We start from the raw sequence: 19,313 nt of genomic DNA, 5'->3' as shown, positions 1-19,313 counted from the left end.
TCCTCTTAGCGGCATTATGATCACTGATGAGTGGCTTTGGCATTGCAGCTCGTTCAGAAATACCCTGCTTGTGGAGTTCCCTTCATACTGTTTTGGTGCTGACTGGTTTGTGCGCGTGACATTCAGTTCAGCAGTCACTTTTGCAGCTGTAGTCTTCTTATTCTTCGTCACAATCCTACGCAATGTTCTTCTATCTCGATCACTCAACACACACTTCCGTCCACGCTGGTGTTTAACGGATGCGATTTTTTCAGTCCTCCTGTATGCGGTCATTATCTTGGATACTGTGCCTCGCGAAAAACCAAAAACCTCGGCTACCTTGGTTACGGAAGCACCCACCATATGGGCCCCAACAATTTGCCCACGTTCGAATTCTGTTAGCTCTGACGTGATGCACAGAAAATTGCACAGAATACTGTCTCTACAACAAATGAAGCTTGCAACATATTGCGGAGGTTGTACAGGGAGTGGTGTTGGGCAGATACGACAGCGTGACCTACAAACTTCGCTAAAATAAACACTTCAATTCAGGCATGCATTTCACGAGGTGTTTCCATATTTTTGTCCATATCCTATATATACAATATGTAAAAGCCCCCTGTCAGTCTGTGGTATAGGGGTTGAATAAATATATATGTATATATATGATAACATGATGAAATTGATGATGAGCAGTTGCTTTTCATTGTTCACGTCGATCGTCTGGTGCGGTCTACTATATACAGAAAGCACAGATGATATTGTCAGTGGTGTCATAGGCTACAGAAAGGGTATATTTTTTATGTGTGTGAAAGCATTTTTTGCAGCAACTCGCGGGAACTTGTGTGGTGGAATCTCTGTATAATGTGTACTGCTGTGAGCGTAGTACGCATATGAAGTGCATACGAAGCTATAGTTCGATTCGCTCAATTGCTTATTTGGCTTGCCCTGAGCGCCCTGAGCGGACGGAGCAACGTAGATCGGGAATGTTACGGTAGTTACTTCTTGTGGCATAGGCTGACTAGGCTGTAGATGACAATTTAGTACCATGTCGGATAATACAGAATTTACTTCGGAAAACGCACGAGGTAATGACACATGATGAATCTAAGATTAAGAAGACATTTAAATGAGTAGCCAGGCGTAAACAGCCGTGTACACAGCCGCGCCTTTATAAACTTACTACTGCAGGTTGACACAATGTTCTCTCTAGCCTGAGGTGCGTTTTACACATGGAACAGAAATGGTATTAACGACCAATGCTACGCAATATTGCTTTGTGTCAGAGATCATCAGTGTAGGAGGTAGTGTGTGACAGGTTGTAAGGTGATGCTGTTAGAAACTTAACCTCACGTTCAGTTTTAGCGAGAGCGAATTTTGATGTTGGGTACATTTGAGCAAATAAGGAACGAAAACCTTTCAGAGGCCCTGGTGAGTCCGTTGAAGGTGAGACCAAAGGTTCCTTGTGATGGAGATTAGTTTCTTCACCATCAAGAAGAATGGCCTGGCTAGCAGAATAAGTGGGTCAGGAAAAAAAACACTCTTCTCAAGAAAACTCAAGGCTTGACCGCAGTCTACAGCTGGGACCTGTGGTGGGGGCCCTGCTGTTCCTGTTTGTGAATAACAGGAGGGTAGCTGGGATATCCTGCTCTCAGTAGCCTCAAAGAAGAGACTGATTTACATGCCCAACCAGAGATCTGTGGCTATGTGTGATTAGAGCTCATGAATATTAGGAGGTCTCAGTCTGGATGGTTCTGGTTCTAGTACTAAGGTTGAGGCATTCAAGGAACCAAACAAGACTGGGGGTGCACATTGGACCTGGTAGTGATTTGAGTGCTTGGGGTAAATCTTAGCACACACACCCCTCCACCTCTCACTGTCAGTTCAGTTCAGTTCAGTTCAGTTAATCAAATTGAGACTATAATATTTGTGGTTTATTTCATGACTGCCAGTACCTTAAGCTCTGTAGTTTCAAGTTGTAGGATTTTAAGTGAATAATGAATTCGAAGGGATGTGGAAGGAAGTTGTCATGGCCTGATAATAAATATTGTTCAAGGATTTGCGTAAGAGACTGAGGAAAGCAAGAGAACCTCAGGGTAGCTGGTATCAGGGCTGTTGATCAGAACCTGGTACTGCCTCCAGAATATAAATCACAAGTGCTAACTAGTTAATCGCTCTTTTTAGTAATGTTGTTGCAAGTTGAGGGTTATTTTATCAGTATACTCATCTCTACCACATAAAGTGGCAGCAAATTTGACAAGCCAGATTCACTTGATAATATTACTTTTCAGAATCTTACACTTATTTGCATTACTTAAGCAGTCAGCTCACTTACACAGACTTAACTGTTCACTGGTATGTGGAAACCAAAATCCAAAATGTGTTATTACTTTTTAAAATATTGGAAGAGGGAATGGTATTATTGTTGTAAGAAGGACTGTAGTTTGTACCCTGTTTCCCATGAACATTCTTTTGATTGTGGTGGTAGGGAGGATGTGCTATTTAGTTCCACTTCACTCTTATCACATTATTTGACTAGTGTGTTGAAGATGGATTCATTTCAGTTCTGTTGAACTACCTACAATTTTGATATTGGTATGTGGAAAATGTTGTTTGTCTGTGAAATGATCATTATATTTATTCAAGCACTTTGGAAATGCTAATAGTTAAAGATGATCTCCAAAACTATGAAATGCCATTACATTTGTGTATGCAAATTATTGTTTATACCATTGTGTTTCTGGACGTTATCCGTTCTCCTTTTTATTTAAAACACAACCTTTTGGAGACTGGATTCTCTCTCTGTCTTCAGGTGGAGCCGATTCAGTTGGGCCCAATTGACGGAGCATCCCTGTCTCCAGACACCTGCCCCTACACAAGCTAAATGAAGCACAGCACAAACCATCTGTGAGAGTTAAGACAAACATTAAGAACAAGAAACTGGATTTAGTCCGCAAGCGAACTATACCAACCGAGCTAAAAGGAACTCCAGACATGAGGCCTAGCACCCATGCTCATGCATTATTTTGCAGCGATTGTTAACAACATCAGCCTACATATAGCATCTGTGTCTAGGCAGTATTTCATGGCTATTGTTAAAATGTGATTTTAACAAGAATACGCTCTGTATATATAGCACATATGTAAAGGTCATGGAAAGTTGTCCAGGTGCTTAACTAAATAAGAACTCTGCTATGATGAAATGTTGGGGGAGTGGATGTATATACCCACATCTTCTTGACCTCAGCACTAGTTGGAGGTGAGTTGTCAATTTCACACCCTGGGTGCTTTACCTCTGGGGAAAAACTCCCTGGTACCCATTGAATAGAAGGCTGGGTGGGCCTCAGAGCTGGTCTGGACGAGATCGAAAAGTGAAAATTCTTGACCCACTGTGATTTGAACTCTGACCCCTAGGTTGTCCAGCCTGTAGCCAGTTGGTATACCAACTGTGCTGTCCTGGCTCTTATATAGCACATAAGTCCATGCACTATTTCATGGCCTTGTATGTGGAGTTTCTTTCAATGTTTGTATTAACTCTTGCAGATGGTTTGTGCTGTGCTTGGTTTATATAATCTTCTCTTGTATTGGTGCTGGTGTCCAACTTGCTCTGATGATTGAGCCCAACTGAGTAGGTTCCACCTGAAGATCGAGACAGAATCCAGTCTCTGAAACGTTTTTTAAATAAAAAACAAGATGATAATGTGCAGAACACAATAATTGTATTAATATAACATTGTCACAAACTTTTATATTTTATTATTTATTTAAAGAAAGATTGCTAGGTCAGTAATATACTGCCTCTATTGTTAGTGTGGAGAATTATTTCCTTCAGACACAAAAGTTTCTGTGTTAGATTATGAATCTCAGGAGATTAATTAAGATGCTGTTGGCAGCTCTGAACTTACATTGAAAATTGCTTGCTTCAAAGTAGATTTCTGTACAACTTGAGGGACTTAATTTTGCTTCTGGTTTTCTTGAGAAGTTCTGTGTTCTGGCATGTAAAGCTATGTAATCTGTTCACCTCCACCTTCAGTGAAAAATGTTATATCCTAAAATATAGAACCCTTCATAACCGCTGCTGTGAGAACCTCAAATCCTTCATATTTGTGTTTCCTCTTAGCATTGTGAGAAGAATGCTTTATTTTAAAGATGCCAGCAGGCCAGTATACTAACTGAGGTTCTGAACTTTCAGCTGTGTTGTCTAGTGTCTTGGAGGCAATCAGTCTTCCTGAAAATGCTGCTAAGCTTGGAGAAGCTAAAGACAATGCTGGCAATGACATGCTGAAGATGATGCAGTTTGTCTTCCCTATTGTTATGCAGATAGAAATGGATGTTATAAAAGACTATGGCTTTGCAGAGGGACGTGAAGGTAAAGTAAAGCAGCTAGAGTAGTCATGTAATACGTGGTCATTTCTTTCTGAAGTGTGTCCTGCCCTAAATAAACTAATTCAGTGATTCCTAAACTGTGATTTGTAGACCTGTAAAGATAAGTGATGTGTGTAAGGTTTACTAGTCAGGAGTAGATATGATGGGAGTTCAGGCGATGCAGCTGAACCATTCACTCTTAGATAATGTTGGTGTATTGTAGAATAGGAATGTCTTGTGACAACTGAAGCATGTTCATTTATTGTGAGGTAGCTACTGAGCTATGCGCAGTTTACCAAGTACTCCTTGTCATTTTATTTTACTTTACTTTTCTAATTTTATCCCTTCCTCCACCCCATGTTTCTTTCTTCTTTCTCTCTGTCATCTTCACCCAGTCTTATTTTATTTTCTTATGTGATCCCAGTCCTTCCAGCTGCACTATGGCCCCGGGGTTGACTCAGCCTATAACAGAAATGAGTACCAGGAGTTAATTAATATTTCTGGGGAGTAAAGTGCAGCCGGTGCGTAAGGCTGACAACCTTACCGCCATCTTTGAGCTGATTGTTTGGATAATATGGGACCCTCAACGTCTCACAACCCTGTGGACGTGGTACAGGGCTAGCTTTACTTTACTTACTTATGTGATCACTACAAATTTATTATGTATTGTCACGTGTTAATGACTAAAGATGGCGTTTGAATTGGTAATTGGATTTATTAATCATCTACAGGTCATAACTACAAATAATTATTACACTGTTGCTGATTTACACAATTTACAATCACTGCATGCTAATCTTCTCAGTCTATTTCCACTGGTCTTCACTATCTGCTTCTTGGCAACAGATTTATAACACAGAAACTATAAAAGTCTCACTAAATCCCACACTCCCAATGTCACTGTACTGCTGCACACATATATTCTCCAGAGGCTGACTTCCTGTACTCTTCTGTACTCCTCAACCTTTTTTTTTTTATTTCACTTAGTGGGGGGGGGGGGGAGTCTGACTGGGTCCACTTGGCATGGCAGCCACTCATTGGCCTATTGTAGCTTGCCCCAGGTGATTATGATGATGGAGAATTTGGTGGAATTGAGATTGGCAAGGGAAACTGAAGTACTTTGAGAAAACCTGCCCCAGTGCCACTTTGTCCATCACAAATCCCACTTGACCAGACCCCGGGATCAAACCTGGGCCGCCACGGTGGGAAGTCAGTGACTAACCACTTGAGCTATGGCATGGCCTACTCCTCAAGCTTACTACTTGCTTACTGTACTCCTCCAACTTACCGCAATACTCCGTCTTCTCAGTCACTCACTCACTGCCTGCTTCTTTGAAATCTGCTCACTTATGAAGATGCAGCACAGATGCCTCACAAAATACACATCACATAACACTATTTACTATTGTATGGTGTCACAGTGCATGCACCAGTTGCGCGGACAAAAATAAAACATGTCATGTGACCACTACCTATTGTTGTGTGCATGTGGCCTAGAGATTATGTCCTTCTACTGTTGCATGTTGGAACATGTTTATAGAGCTGTGGCCTGGAAATGGGTGTTCAAGTTACAGTATTCATTTTTTGCTACTGTTCATTCTCTTACCTTCCTTTCCTTCTTCCTATATTGGTACGTAGCTGATTCCAAAAGTAAGGTCTCCAAAGCGCTGGGTAATTTTTTGTGCGGCTGTTGGCAACCCTGTTGCATTCGTTGCTTCCCCCACTCCCCCCAATACCACCAAGCATGTGCGCACGTAGCTAGGACGCTCAGTCTTGGCACGATTGCCGTTAGAAATGGAGCTCCCGATTACTAAAACCGTGAAGTGTGAGATTCGCGCAGTTATTTGGTTTTTGAACACAAAAGGGACTAAACCAATTGAAATTCATCGTCAATTGGTGGAAGTGTATGGCGAGTCGTGCATGGACATAAAGAACGTCCGCAAGTGGTGTAGGGAGTTTGAATCTGGTCATACTGCAATACATGACGAAAAAAGAACTGGGAGACCGTCAATTTCTGATGAGACAGTCGCGAAGATTGAGCGAGTCATGCGTCAGGATAGGCGCATCACACTCGATCTCTGCATTTCGGTTCCTGAGGTTTCCCGAACCACCATTTATCGGGTTTTGACAGAGAAGTTGAATTATCGGAAGGTGTGCGCAAGCTGGGTCCCGCGAATGCTCATGGAAGACCACAAACGGCAGAGAGTTGACTCTTCCTGTGAATTTCTTCGCCGCTATGCTGACGGAAAGGACAACTTCTTGAATTCAATTGTCACAGGCGACAAAACCTGGGCGTACCACTTCACACCTGAGACAAAACAACAATCACGTCAGTGGCAGCATTCCTCTTCGCCTAAGCCTCGAAAATTCAAGCAAACACAGTCTGCCGGTAAAGTCATGGCAACTGTGTTTTGGGATCGAAACGGGGTATTGTTGGTTGACTTTATGGAAACTGGGACCACAATAAACGCTGAGAGATATTGTGAGACACTGAGAAAACTCAGGCGGGCGATTCAGAACCGGAGAAGAGGGATGTTGAGCAAGGGCGTAAGCATTCTCCACGATAACGCTCGCCCCCATGCTGCCCGACAAACCATCGCTCAACTGCAACAGTTTGGATGGAACATCATCACCCATCCACCCTATAGTCCGGACTTGGCGCCCAGTGACTACCATCTCTTTCCAAAGTTGAAAGAACATTTGTCTGGAAAGCGCTTCAACAACGACGATGAGGTGAAAGCTGAGGTTCGAAGTTTCCTGAACAGCATGGAGGTGAACTGGTATGACATGGGCATACAAAAACTGCCACTGCGCCTACAAAAATGCATCGACCGAAATGGCGATTATGTAGAGAAATGAGTACATGTTCAAGATTCAACTGATATATCCAAAATTGAAAATAAATGTTTATTTTATATTTTCAAACATAGGAGACCTTACTTTTAAAATTACCCTCGTATATCTGTCACATATTCTTGTTGTCACGTCATATTGGTCTCCACACAGCTTCATTCCTGCTCCTGCTCCCTTATAATAGGACCACTTTTTTCATGTTCTGCTTACTCATCTACTTGAAGATGCATGCAGCACATTTCTCAGAAATGTTAGTAATGATCTTCCAGACTACATGGCCTCACATCACATTTTTAATTTTTTAGTATATACAGTTTAAAGTAAATTAAGCACAATAGATCATTGAAGGTTGCAGTGCAAGGGCTAGATTATTATGGCGCACCCCTTATGCATTCAGTCATACTTTAAAATATACATCTAAAGAAAAAATAAGCAAACTGTGTTTCTCAAAATGCGAAGGCCAAACAGCCAAGCCTTATATGGACTGAAGCCAAATGTGAGGTAACAAAGAGAAAAAGATTCAGTGGAAGAAGTGGGGTCTGGTGGATGGAGTGATAGGGTGATACAGAATATCTGGGCACCTTGTGTAAAACATGCAGGAAATCTACAAGAGATTTTTTAACGTTCAAATAATGCAACTAGTCTGGGACTAACGAGATTTTTTTCTCACTTAAACTACTACTACTAGAACTAAACTCTCAGACTACTCCCACCGGTTTGTCCCAGCATCTGGTGTCTTGAGCACATTGTTGTTGCACTTGTATCACTGTTTACACTAAAGTGCACTTGCACTACGCTAGTTCAAACGGCTTGAGTCTCTTGAGCCTTCTCACTATCCTCTCGTCAAGAAGCTGTATGGCTTCCATGTTGGTGTGGTGGTGAAGCTTTTCTTCGTGCTTCTTAGCTATCCTTTTAATTTTGGCAGTGACCATCCTAATGCCAAGATCCGTGTGGATGTCACTATTACGGGTGTACCAAGGGGCATTTACTATTCTCCTCAGCACTTTGTTCTGAAATCTCTGTATTGTTTGAATGCTACTCTTACTGGCACAACCCCACAGCTGTATTTCATAAGTCCAGACTGGTTTTATGATGGACCACGACGAGGCAGCCTGGTGAGAAAATATGGGCACCAGCCACATGGAGATGGTGTCCGCATTTAAACCCGAAATAGAGGCAGAGACGATGGTTTGCCAAGAGATGGAGGCACGTCTACAAGAAGAAAAGCCGGCCTCAGTGGACATGAAACCTGCGGCGGCACAACAAGAAGAGGTCCCCATAGTGATACTGGTCAGAGTGACGATGGCCTGCTGAGAAATGGAGGCACGTCCAGAAGAAGAAGAGCCGGCCTCAGTGGACAGGAAACCTGAGGCAGCAGAACAAGAGGTACCCGTAGAAGACGCCGAAGTAATGCCGGTCGGAGAACTGAAGAAGAAAAGGCGTAGGGACAAAAACAAGCGACAAATGAAGAATTCGACACGGGAAAATTGTGGACCCAAGAGGAAGTTGGCTGCCACCTGCAGGAAGGTATCCCATCGCACAACAGTGGCATGACATTGGAGAAATGCCTTCAAGAAGGAAACTACCCAGGGAACCTTCGGATGCCAGAGAAAAGAATTGGCCGTCGACAGTTGTCTACACCGTCTCTGCGAGCAGCCTTATGACGAGTCTCAACCACTGTGCCCGTAGCAGCATAGAGAAATCAGCAGTAGGCACTGTTGCGCCACGGTCTCGTACCAGCAAGTGGCAGGAAGAACAGAAGGAACGATGACTTCAGCAAGTGCACACAACACTTCAAGTGCTGTTACATCGACATAAGGAACTTCCGAAGAAAGTAATGATAAAGAATTGGACCTTGTGGAGGGGTCGACCCCCTCCAAAGCAGAAAAAGAAACAACGGATAGAGGAGGAACCGGTAATGTAGAAGTAGCGGCCTCCCGAGGAAGAGTGAATGTGTGATGAATGAATATGATACAACTGGATCTTCTGGCAAGTTAGCAGGAAACCACTTGAGACGGGCTGGTCTTAAGAGGGGAGCGGTTGTAACAGCAGGAGAATAGTCGCTGCAGAGGAGTAGCTGAAACAACAGGAGACACAGCAAGCACAGCAACGGGAAGAAAAAGGAACGGGGATGTACCATTAGGCTCTTCGGGATGAACAACCTTTAGAAGGGAGCAGTGTGACGTGGATGGCATAGTGGGAGGTGGGGGTCGCGTGAACTCTGTAATCTCACGAGTGACACCACATACCCCCACTCTGTCCATCAGTGTGCAATGCTCGGTAGACAACCCTTTCCCCCTGGTGACGTAACACGGGATGCCGCAGTTGCTACGTAGCTGTAAACAACTCCTGGCAGCACTGCCCAGCAATGCTTTTGTAAACACGGCGGGGAGTCCGTGCGATGACTGTTCCTAGGCAATCGTTAAACACGACGTTATGCAACAGTGGTGCCTATTACGTAACTGTTTTCTGTGTTGTCCATAACGGGGCTAAATAAGGAGCAGTGAACACTATTCAAGAGTTAGTTACGAGTTAACCAGGCAGTCAGCCAACCAGTCAGTTGTAGTCTAGCATTCGCAGACCAAGTAATTGTGATACTGCAGATAGCAGTAATTGTGAAACTGTAAATTGGTGTGATTGTAAGAGCGAGTGTGAAATAAAATTCGCCATATCCAGTATGGCGTGAAGTTGCATGTCGTGTGTTATACACCCAACATTTGACAATATGATGCACCACTGCTTGGTCCATGAGTTGACCATGTTAATGGCTTGCTGCAGTTTATCTGTTGCTTCTTCTGTGTTATCTCCTACTGTCATTATAGCAGTGTCATCAGCAAAGGTCGCTATTGTAGTGTTTGCTGTTCAGGGCACATCATATGTGTATAACAGGTACAGGACTGGTTCTAACACGCTGCCTTGTGGGACTCCCACTTTTATCTCTTTGAGATATGAATATTTGCTTCCTTGTTTTATTCTAAATAGCCTGCCTGAAGGGGGCACGCTGAAATGTAGGACTAATATTTGACAATATTGCTTTGGCAGCAGCTAAGTAGAGAAATGAATCAGATGTGATGAAATATTATAATCCTTTATTGTGTCATTAATGAGCTATGATATCGTTATTGTCGTTAAATGCATGCATTGTTTCCTAATGGAACAAGCCTGGCAATGCTTCATATCAAACTTTTTATATGAAAATATGACTTCATAAATACGTTGTGCGTTCAAGTTCTAAGGTCTCCGATTTTTTTTCTCACACAACAATCATACAAAAAATTTGAAACTTCTGTCACTTTTCAATGTAATCTCCCTGCAGCCGTACACATTTTTCACAACGTCGACGCCATGATTCCATAGCCGCTGCGAACGCTTCTGTAGGAGTCTGTTTTGACCACTGGAAAATTGCTGATATAATAGCGGATTGAAAAACGGCATCCATGTCTCATCCATTGTCACAGTTGATGAAAAGAAAGTCCCGTTCATGCCTTCATCATTGCCATGCGTGCAGCCTTGTGGTCATCCGCCAAAATTCGTGGAACCCACCTGGAGGACACTTTCCGCATTCGCAGGTCTTCATGCAGGATTTTGTGCAGATCCCACGGAAATGCCAACTTTGGAGGCGATGTTTTCCACACAATCGGCGATCCTCCAAAACAACTTTCTCAGCTCGCTCGACCATGTTGTCAGACCGGCTGGTGCGAGGCCGAGATTGTTTTGGTTCGTTGTCACATGACATTCGGCCTTCTTTGAACTGTCGCACCCACGAGCTCACATTTTTCACATTCATGACACCATCACCACATGTCTCACTCAACTGGCGATGAATATCAATGGGTGTCGCACCACGCAAGTGGAGAAAACGAATGATTACTCGCTGTTCTTGTAACGAAAATGTCGCCATTTTAAGTATCAAAAACACTCCTGACTCTCACTGCTACCACTAGAGTTCTGTGTGCCGTAGAGTGCTGCCATCTCTGTCACGCATTCACAAAGAGTGCACAAGTATTTTAAACTAAACCACATGTGTCTATCTGCTCCCAGTCCTTAGAAAAAAAATTGGAGACCTTAGAACTTGAACGCCCCTCATAAGAACCAAGCCATGGCTGTATACCAGTAAACATTCCACAGAGTCTGGAGTAGATGAAAACAACAAGTGAGTCTGCTTTGAAACCACTGAAGCAGAGGAATACATGGCAACATATTTTGAAAAAATTGTTCCATTTTTATCCCCAGGGATTGTGCACTTTGCTCAAGTAATACGAATGCTAGAGAGAGAGGATCCAGAGGTGGCACATCTCCACGCACAAGTTCGTGCGAATTTTCTGCCTCCAGTGTCTATCAGTACTGAACCCTCATCATGAACCATGAATCAGAACTATGAACATGAAGGTCTGAGTATTGGTTGTTGTGTGAGATGTGTCTAACATACTGCATCAGGTGACTGGTTGTCATCAGCCATTTCTCTGTATCAGTTTCATAAAAGCAGATTTGCTGATGACTGTCTTGACATGGCTTTAGTATTTTAAGGCAGCTGCAGGATTACATGCATTTTGAGTTTCTGTATTCAAAGAACCAGCCATCAGAGAATGGTATACAGGAACTTTGCCTATTTTTCAGTATTCCTTGGTTGATGTTAATTCTGCCAGTTTGTTACTGAAGTGTTGATGGCTATCACATTATACACTGCTTGATATATTTGACAGTATGGTAACCTGTTACTTATATCTTTTACTTGCATGATATTATGACCTGGTTAGACATTACTCGCAGAAAAATGGTATAACATTGTAGACTTACTGTAGCTTATTGAGTTGTTAGGCATTAAATTAAACTCTGAATACAAATTTGAAATTCATTCTGTTGATTACTTTTTGAGTCCTATATAAGATTCTCCTATCTCTCATTGCCTTTGCATTATTGCATATCAAAGAACTGTAATCATATCACATCTTCTGGATCACCTTTTATGCTTGTCCAACATGCCATGATCTGGCCTTCTGGAAACTGTGGCCAGTCTGATGTTATTTCTTGGCTCAGCATAGTATCAAATAATATTGTGACGTGCTGCGCTATGCAGGACCCCCCCCCCTGCCAGCGGTGACATAACACCACCAGAGCGCTGTCGTTACTAGGGTAGCAGGCAAGTGAACACTCCTTCCCCTACCCCGCTAGCGGTGACGTGGCCAAGGGATGCCGCTGTTGCTATGCAGCCATAAACAACTCCTGACAGCGTTGCCAGTAACGCCTGTAAACACGGCGCCAGACAACAGTGGTGCCTATTACGTGGCTGTTTTCTGTGTTGTCCGGAACGAAGCTACATAAGGAGCAGCGAAGACTATTCACAGTTAGTTTACGAGATAGTTACGAGTTAGCCAGGCAATCAACCTTTCAGTTGTAGTCTAGCATTTGCAGTCTAGTATTTGTGATACTGCCGATGGCAATAATTGTCAGATTGTAATTTATGTGATTGTAAGAGCGAATGTGAAATAAAATTCACTATATCAAATACGGCGTGAAGTTATTTGTCGCGTTATACACTCAACATGTGACAATTTGGTGTCAGAAGTGGGATCAGTTCGGATTAACCGGATCAAACTTAAAAGATTGGACTGCACACGTGACCGACAGGATTCAAACTCAAGACACATGACAATTTGTCGCGTTATACACACCAACACGTGATAATTTGGTGTCAGACATGGTTTACGAACTTATACACATGAAAAGAACATGGAATCTTCAGCAGATGATGGAACTTCTGCTGAAGAAAATCAGCGCTGGTCAAGAAAAAACAGATGAAATGCTGAAAGAGATAATGGCCTACAAAGAAAAGGTGACGGTGACTTGAAAGCCTGGCGAGAAAAGTTGGATGCAGAGACAAGAGCAACCCAAGCAAGGACGGCTGCCATGTGAGAAAATATGCGCACCAGCCACATGAAGATGGTGTATGCATTTCACCCCGAAACAGAGGAAAAGACGATAGCCTGCCAAGAGATGAAGGCAAGTCTAGTAGAAGAAAAGCCAGCCCCAGTGGACACGAAACCTGCAGCGGCAAAACAAGAAGAGGTTGCCACAGTAATACCGGTCGTAGAACCTGAAGAGGAAACAACGGATACCAGAGAAGAGATGGAGGCACGTCTACAAGAAGAAAAAGAGCCGACCTTAGTGGACAGGAAACCTGAGGTGGCGCAACAATGAGAAATCCCCAACGAAGTTGCCGTAGTGAAACTGGTCAAAGGATGGAAGAAACGGTATAGGGGCAAGAAGCAAGCTGCAGGGCGATGTGGAGAGCCACAGAAAGTAACCCGAGGAATTTCTGGATCCCGGATGAAGTTGGCCGCCGCCTGCAGGAAGGTGTCCCGCCGTGTAACAGTGGCATGGCGCAAGAGGAATATCTTCAGGAAATCTTGGACCCAAAGAAATTGTGGACCGCTGAAGAGAAGCGACACAAAGATGTCCTGTCGCGCAACAGTGGCACAACGCAAGAGAGACATCGTGAAGGAGAACCTTACTCAGGGAACTGGTGGACCCGGGAGGAAGTGATTGGTCGCAGCCAACAAGAAGATGACTAGCTGTGCAAATGTGACACAGCGCAAGAGATGAGACTCCAGGGAGATCAGTTACAGTAGCGCACAAGCCACCATAAAGATGTGTCCAAGAAAGCACGAGAAGGACTTCAACGTGAGAGGAGGACACAAGGACTCGTCCTGAAAGGGAAATTCGACGCATGTGCAAGTGTACATTCAGACATGTTGCACGGAATCCCAGCAGATGGAAACATCAAGAACTGGATACTGNATCAAACTTAAAAGATTGGACTGCACACGTGACCGACAGGATTCAAACTCAAGACACATGACAATTTGTCGCGTTATACACACCAACACGTGATAATTTGGTGTCAGACATGGTTTACGAACTTATACACATGAAAAGAACATGGAATCTTCAGCAGATGATGGAACTTCTGCTGAAGAAAATCAGCGCTGGTCAAGAAAAAACAGATGAAATGCTGAAAGAGATAATGGCCTACAAAGAAAAGGTGACGGTGACTTGAAAGCCTGGCGAGAAAAGTTGGATGCAGAGACAAGAGCAACCCAAGCAAGGACGGCTGCCATGTGAGAAAATATGCGCACCAGCCACATGAAGATGGTGTATGCATTTCACCCCGAAACAGAGGAAAAGACGATAGCCTGCCAAGAGATGAAGGCAAGTCTAGTAGAAGAAAAGCCAGCCCCAGTGGACACGAAACCTGCAGCGGCAAAACAAGAAGAGGTTGCCACAGTAATACCGGTCGTAGAACCTGAAGAGGAAACAACGGATACCAGAGAAGAGATGGAGGCACGTCTACAAGAAGAAAAAGAGCCGACCTTAGTGGACAGGAAACCTGAGGTGGCGCAACAATGAGAAATCCCCAACGAAGTTGCCGTAGTGAAACTGGTCAAAGGATGGAAGAAACGGTATAGGGGCAAGAAGCAAGCTGCAGGGCGATGTGGAGAGCCACAGAAAGTAACCCGAGGAATTTCTGGATCCCGGATGAAGTTGGCCGCCGCCTGCAGGAAGGTGTCCCGCCGTGTAACAGTGGCATGGCGCAAGAGGAATATCTTCAGGAAATCTTGGACCCAAAGAAATTGTGGACCGCTGAAGAGAAGCGACACAAAGATGTCCTGTCGCGCAACAGTGGCACAACGCAAGAGAGACATCGTGAAGGAGAACCTTACTCAGGGAACTGGTGGACCCGGGAGGAAGTGATTGGTCGCAGCCAACAAGAAGATGACTAGCTGTGCAAATGTGACACAGCGCAAGAGATGAGACTCCAGGGAGATCAGTTACAGTAGCGCACAAGCCACCATAAAGATGTGTCCAAGAAAGCACGAGAAGGACTTCAACGTGAGAGGAGGACACAAGGACTCGTCCTGAAAGGGAAATTCGACGCATGTGCAAGTGTACATTCAGACATGTTGCACGGAATCCCAGCAGATGGAAACATCAAGAACTGGATACTGTGGAGGTGTCGACCCCCTCCAAAACGAAAAAGAAGCAAAGCACAGAGGAGGAGCCAGTAATGTAGAAGTATCAGCCTCCCAAGCAAGAGTGAATGTGCGATGGATGAATGTGATAGAACTGGATCTTCTGGCAAGTTAAAAGGGAACCGCTTGAGACGAGCTTTGTCTTAAGAGGGGAGCGGATGTAACGGACGAAGAATAGTCTCTGCAAGAAGAGTAGCCGAAGCAACAGGTGACACTGCAAGCACAGCAACGGGAAGGAAAAGGAATGGGGGTGCACTGTTAGGCTATTTGGGACAAACAGCCTTAAGGAGGGAGCAGTGTGAGGTGTTGCGCTATGCAGGACCCCCCCCCCCCGGCCAGCGGTGACGTAACACCACCAGAGCGCTGTCATTACTAGGGTAGCAGGCAAGTCAACACTCTTTCCCTACCCCGCTAGTGGTGACGTGGCCAAGGGATGCCGCTGTTGCTATGCAGCCATAAACAACTCCTGACAGCGTTGCCAGTAACGCCTGTAAACACGGCGCCAGACAACAGTGGTGCCTATTACATGGCTGTTTTCTGTGTTGTCCGGAACGAAGCTACATAAGGAGCAGCGAAGACTATTCACAGTTAGTTTACGAGATAGTTACGAGTTAGCCAGGCAGTCAACCTTTCAGTTGTAGTCTAGCATTTGCAGTCTAGTATTTGTGATACTACCAATGGCAGTAATTGTCAGATTGTAATTTGTGTGACTGTAAGAGCGAATGTGAAATAAAATTCGCTATATCAAATATGGCGTGAAGTTATTTGTCGCATTATACACCCAACACGTGACAATATATTATTAAATTTGGGAATTTATTGGCAGTAATTACACATTTTTGTGTGGCACTTCCAAAGGTCTAGTAGTGAAATTATTGTTATTTGGAATTCAGCTTTTGTTGTCAGTAATTATTTGCTGTTTAACCATACACAACAAGTGGTAATTGCTCACTTGTGTTGGCTGACTTCTGTTGTATGTATGGTTGTGCCACTTCAGTTGTGGGTTATTTCTTATCTTGGAAAGTATTTAATATCTTGTCAGAATATTTTTATGTGGATATTACTGTGACATCGTTTGGACCAGGATAAGTTGTTTCAAGAAACTGTGAATATGGAAATCAACCTATTGTGATGGTTAATGCTAGCTGCTGCACATGATTTTGACCTACATTTGGATTACTTTATTTGCCTGTAAAAATTTTTACTCAATATACATAGGTTGTACCGAAAGTCATGAGCAACTTTTTTTTGCATGCAACCTGAGAACGGCAGACGAAAGAGAGTAGGGTGGTAGGTGGAACCAGCTGTTGTGTTAACCTTGAGTGTCTTGTGACATCAATAGCTTGCATCATGTGACCAGTATCACTCCTAACAAAATGGCCGACAACAATATGTCGTTTTGCCAGCGTGCTGTCATCTAATTTCTTGTGAAAGAGGAAATCCCTGCTGCAGAACTTCACCAGAGACTTCAGCGTGCTTATGGAAATGTGTGCATGGGTGCGAGTAGTGTTTGAAGATGGGTGAAACATTTTAAAGATGGGAACACCAGCATCGAAGATGAGCCTCGGAGTGGTCGTCCTCAAACAGTCTCAACTGAATGCAACAAGGAAAGAGTGGATGAGATGATTCAAGATGACAGGCATGTGACTGTGGACACAATAGCCCAAAAACTTAGAATAGGGCACAATGCAGTACAGGAGATGATTGAAAGCATGGGCTATAGGAAAGTTTGTGCTCGTTGGGTCCCGTGGTTATTGACTGAAGACCACAAAGGTCAGCGAAAAGCCATCACATCAGAACTGCTGCAGAGATATCGACACGAAGGCAATGATTTTTTGCTCTGTATAGTGACAGGTGACAAAACTGGTTTCACAATTTCAAGGCTGAAGCGAAACGGCAGAGTATGGAATGGCACCATTTGCATTCTCCATCAAAAAAGACGGGCAAAGACAGTGTTATCAGCTGCAAAGGTGATGGGCACAGACAGTCTTCTAGGATGCAGAGGGGTTTATTCTGGCCGAATTCCTGGAACCTGGGCAAACCATCAGTGGTGCTCGTTATGTCCAGACACTGCATAAGCTCTGTCGTGCATTGTGCAATAAAAATCCAGGATGAAACATCATCATTCTGCATGACAACGCTCGCCCCCACACCGCTCGCCTCACATTGGAAGCAATTGCAGAGATGGGGTGGGAAGTTCTTCCACACCCCTCCTATAGCCCTGATCTGGCACCTTCTGACTACCATCTTTTGGATTTGTGAAGGATCAGCTGCGTGGACAACATTTTGAGACAAGGGAGGCAATTCAGGAAGGAGTGCATCAGTGTCTTCGGATGGCTGGAACGGAATTTTACAGAAGGGGAATTTTTACACTCCCAGAACGCTGGGAGAAATGTGTACAAAGAAGTGGCGATTATGTGGAAAAATAAAGAAAGGTCTGTAGATTGAGGTGGTGTATTTGGTTTGTCAATAATAAAGCATGTTACTTTACAAAAAAAAATGTTGCTCATGACTTTCAGTATGACCCTCATATCTTTCAGGACATTCAGTTTAACTTTGCTGTATTTTTTTTCTTGAGTTATTGCCTAATACACATTTTGGGGACATCTGGGTGTCAGCTTTCAAGTTTCTGCAGTACTAAGTAAATGTTTCACACATGTTGATGTTAAATTGGATGTTAGTTTTCTTTATTGTATGGCTCAGTTTATAAGGGAGTTTACATTTTCAGTCAAAGATCACGAACAGTCACCTTGTACTGGCAGAGTAACTGGATTATATATTGTGATAGTTACAGGCTGAAGATCACTACCTACATCTATGGAAAGTTTCAGTAATTTGATGTTATGTAACTAATGTTGTAGAAGCTTTACCTTTGCTAATTATTTTGAAAGCCTTTCACACTCATGGAATGGAATTAAACTTGTATTTAGAGATTGTGATGCCACAGCTGAAGTCTTCAGTCTGTATTCAGACCAGAATTGTGTTTATTGTTGGTATGAGTATATGATCAAGTACTGTGTCTTTCTTTGTTACTATACCTTGAAGATTTTTGTTCACCCTGTTTTAGTTAAGTAGGTTTTTGTTTGGTATAGTAGATGTAAATAAATCACAAATTCTGCCACAAGTTCTTCTGAGCCATTGTCACTGTGTATGTGCTAAAGACAATTGAATAAATGATTATCATAGTGTAATTTGTTTCCGTCTCTTTTGATAGTAATAAAGCTGGGAGCTTCACATGACAGTTATTGCCATCTTTGTGAACTTGTTAATTTTCTACACAGGCAAACAGTTGAAATTATTAAAAGTAATCTCATATACCTCAATCTGCATGTCATGGGAGCGTTTTGTTTGAACACTGTTCACTGTCTGGATAATGTAGGATGACAGTTCAGAGGCTGGCTGTCTCTGGGTAAATGGAATGAATACTCTGTGGCACCTACTAGAAAATTACTTATGATAATTAGTGTAGAATCCTTAAGTGTTGTGTGGTGCCAGATACTTTCAACTTTTGTTNCCTGTTAGGGTTAGAACCTGTTCAGTCCTGTCTGGAAGTTGCTAGAGTGATGAATGAACAGAAGGTACCGCGGAGCGTGGAACAATGCATTGTGATCAAATTCCTCGGAGAAAACGTCCCGTCCTCTGAAATTCACCACAGACTCCAACAACAGTATGGGGAAGAGTGTCTCTCACGGACATCGCAAGGTGAATGCATGGTGGGTACCATGCACTTAGACGGACGTGAACAAAATGGTGCGCATGCAAGTTGCCAGTCGTCTCCTACAGCAGTTTGAAGACGAAGGTGATGCATTTTTGAAGTCTGTAGTGTCTACCGATGAAATGTGGGTGCACTACTTCATTCCCGAGTCCCAGCAATCATCACGCGAGTGGCGGCATACTAGTTCTCCCAAACCCAAGAGAGCGTGGAGGACCCGTTCGGCAGGAAAAGTGATGGCAACGTTCTTCTGGGACTGGCAGGGGGTTATCCATGTAGACTTTTTGACAGATGCCAGAACAGTCAATGCAGCTTCTTACTCAGACCTCCCGGCAACAGATGTGAAGGAAAAGATCCGGTCCAAGCGGAAGAGA

General features: G+C 43.6%; 1 protein-coding gene across 1 annotated transcript; it reads left to right on the top strand.

Annotated features, from left to right (window-relative positions):
- The first annotated feature begins 795 nt into the window (after positions 1 to 795).
- Positions 796 to 12,052, top strand: LOC111874248 (protein C10). The gene is made up of 3 exons (XM_023869589.2): positions 796 to 1,067; positions 4,172 to 4,348; positions 11,431 to 12,052. The coding sequence occupies exons 1-3, from the start codon at positions 1,028 to 1,030 to the stop codon at positions 11,556 to 11,558; spliced, it is 345 nt and encodes a 114-aa protein (XP_023725357.1). The 5' UTR covers positions 796 to 1,027; the 3' UTR covers positions 11,559 to 12,052.
- The last annotated feature ends 7,261 nt before the right edge of the window (positions 12,053 to 19,313 follow it).

Source organism: Cryptotermes secundus, unplaced genomic scaffold (assembly GCF_002891405.2).
Source record: "Cryptotermes secundus unplaced genomic scaffold, Csec_1.0 scaffold1171, whole genome shotgun sequence".
NCBI lineage: Eukaryota > Metazoa > Arthropoda > Insecta > Blattodea > Kalotermitidae > Cryptotermes > Cryptotermes secundus.
Note: the sequence above shows the minus strand (reverse complement) of the source record. Positions and strands in the feature narration are given on the sequence as shown.

Excerpts from the sequence above, each read along its gene's own strand:
- LOC111874248 (XM_023869589.2), top strand. The coding sequence starts at position 1,028 with ATGTCGGATAATACAGAATTTACTTCGGAAAACGCACGAG. Across the intron at positions 1,068-4,171 it reads TACTTCGGAAAACGCACGAG|CTGTGTTGTCTAGTGTCTTG; the intron begins GTAATGACACAT and ends CTGAACTTTCAG. Across the intron at positions 4,349-11,430 it reads CTTTGCAGAGGGACGTGAAG|GGATTGTGCACTTTGCTCAA; the intron begins GTAAAGTAAAGC and ends TTTTATCCCCAG.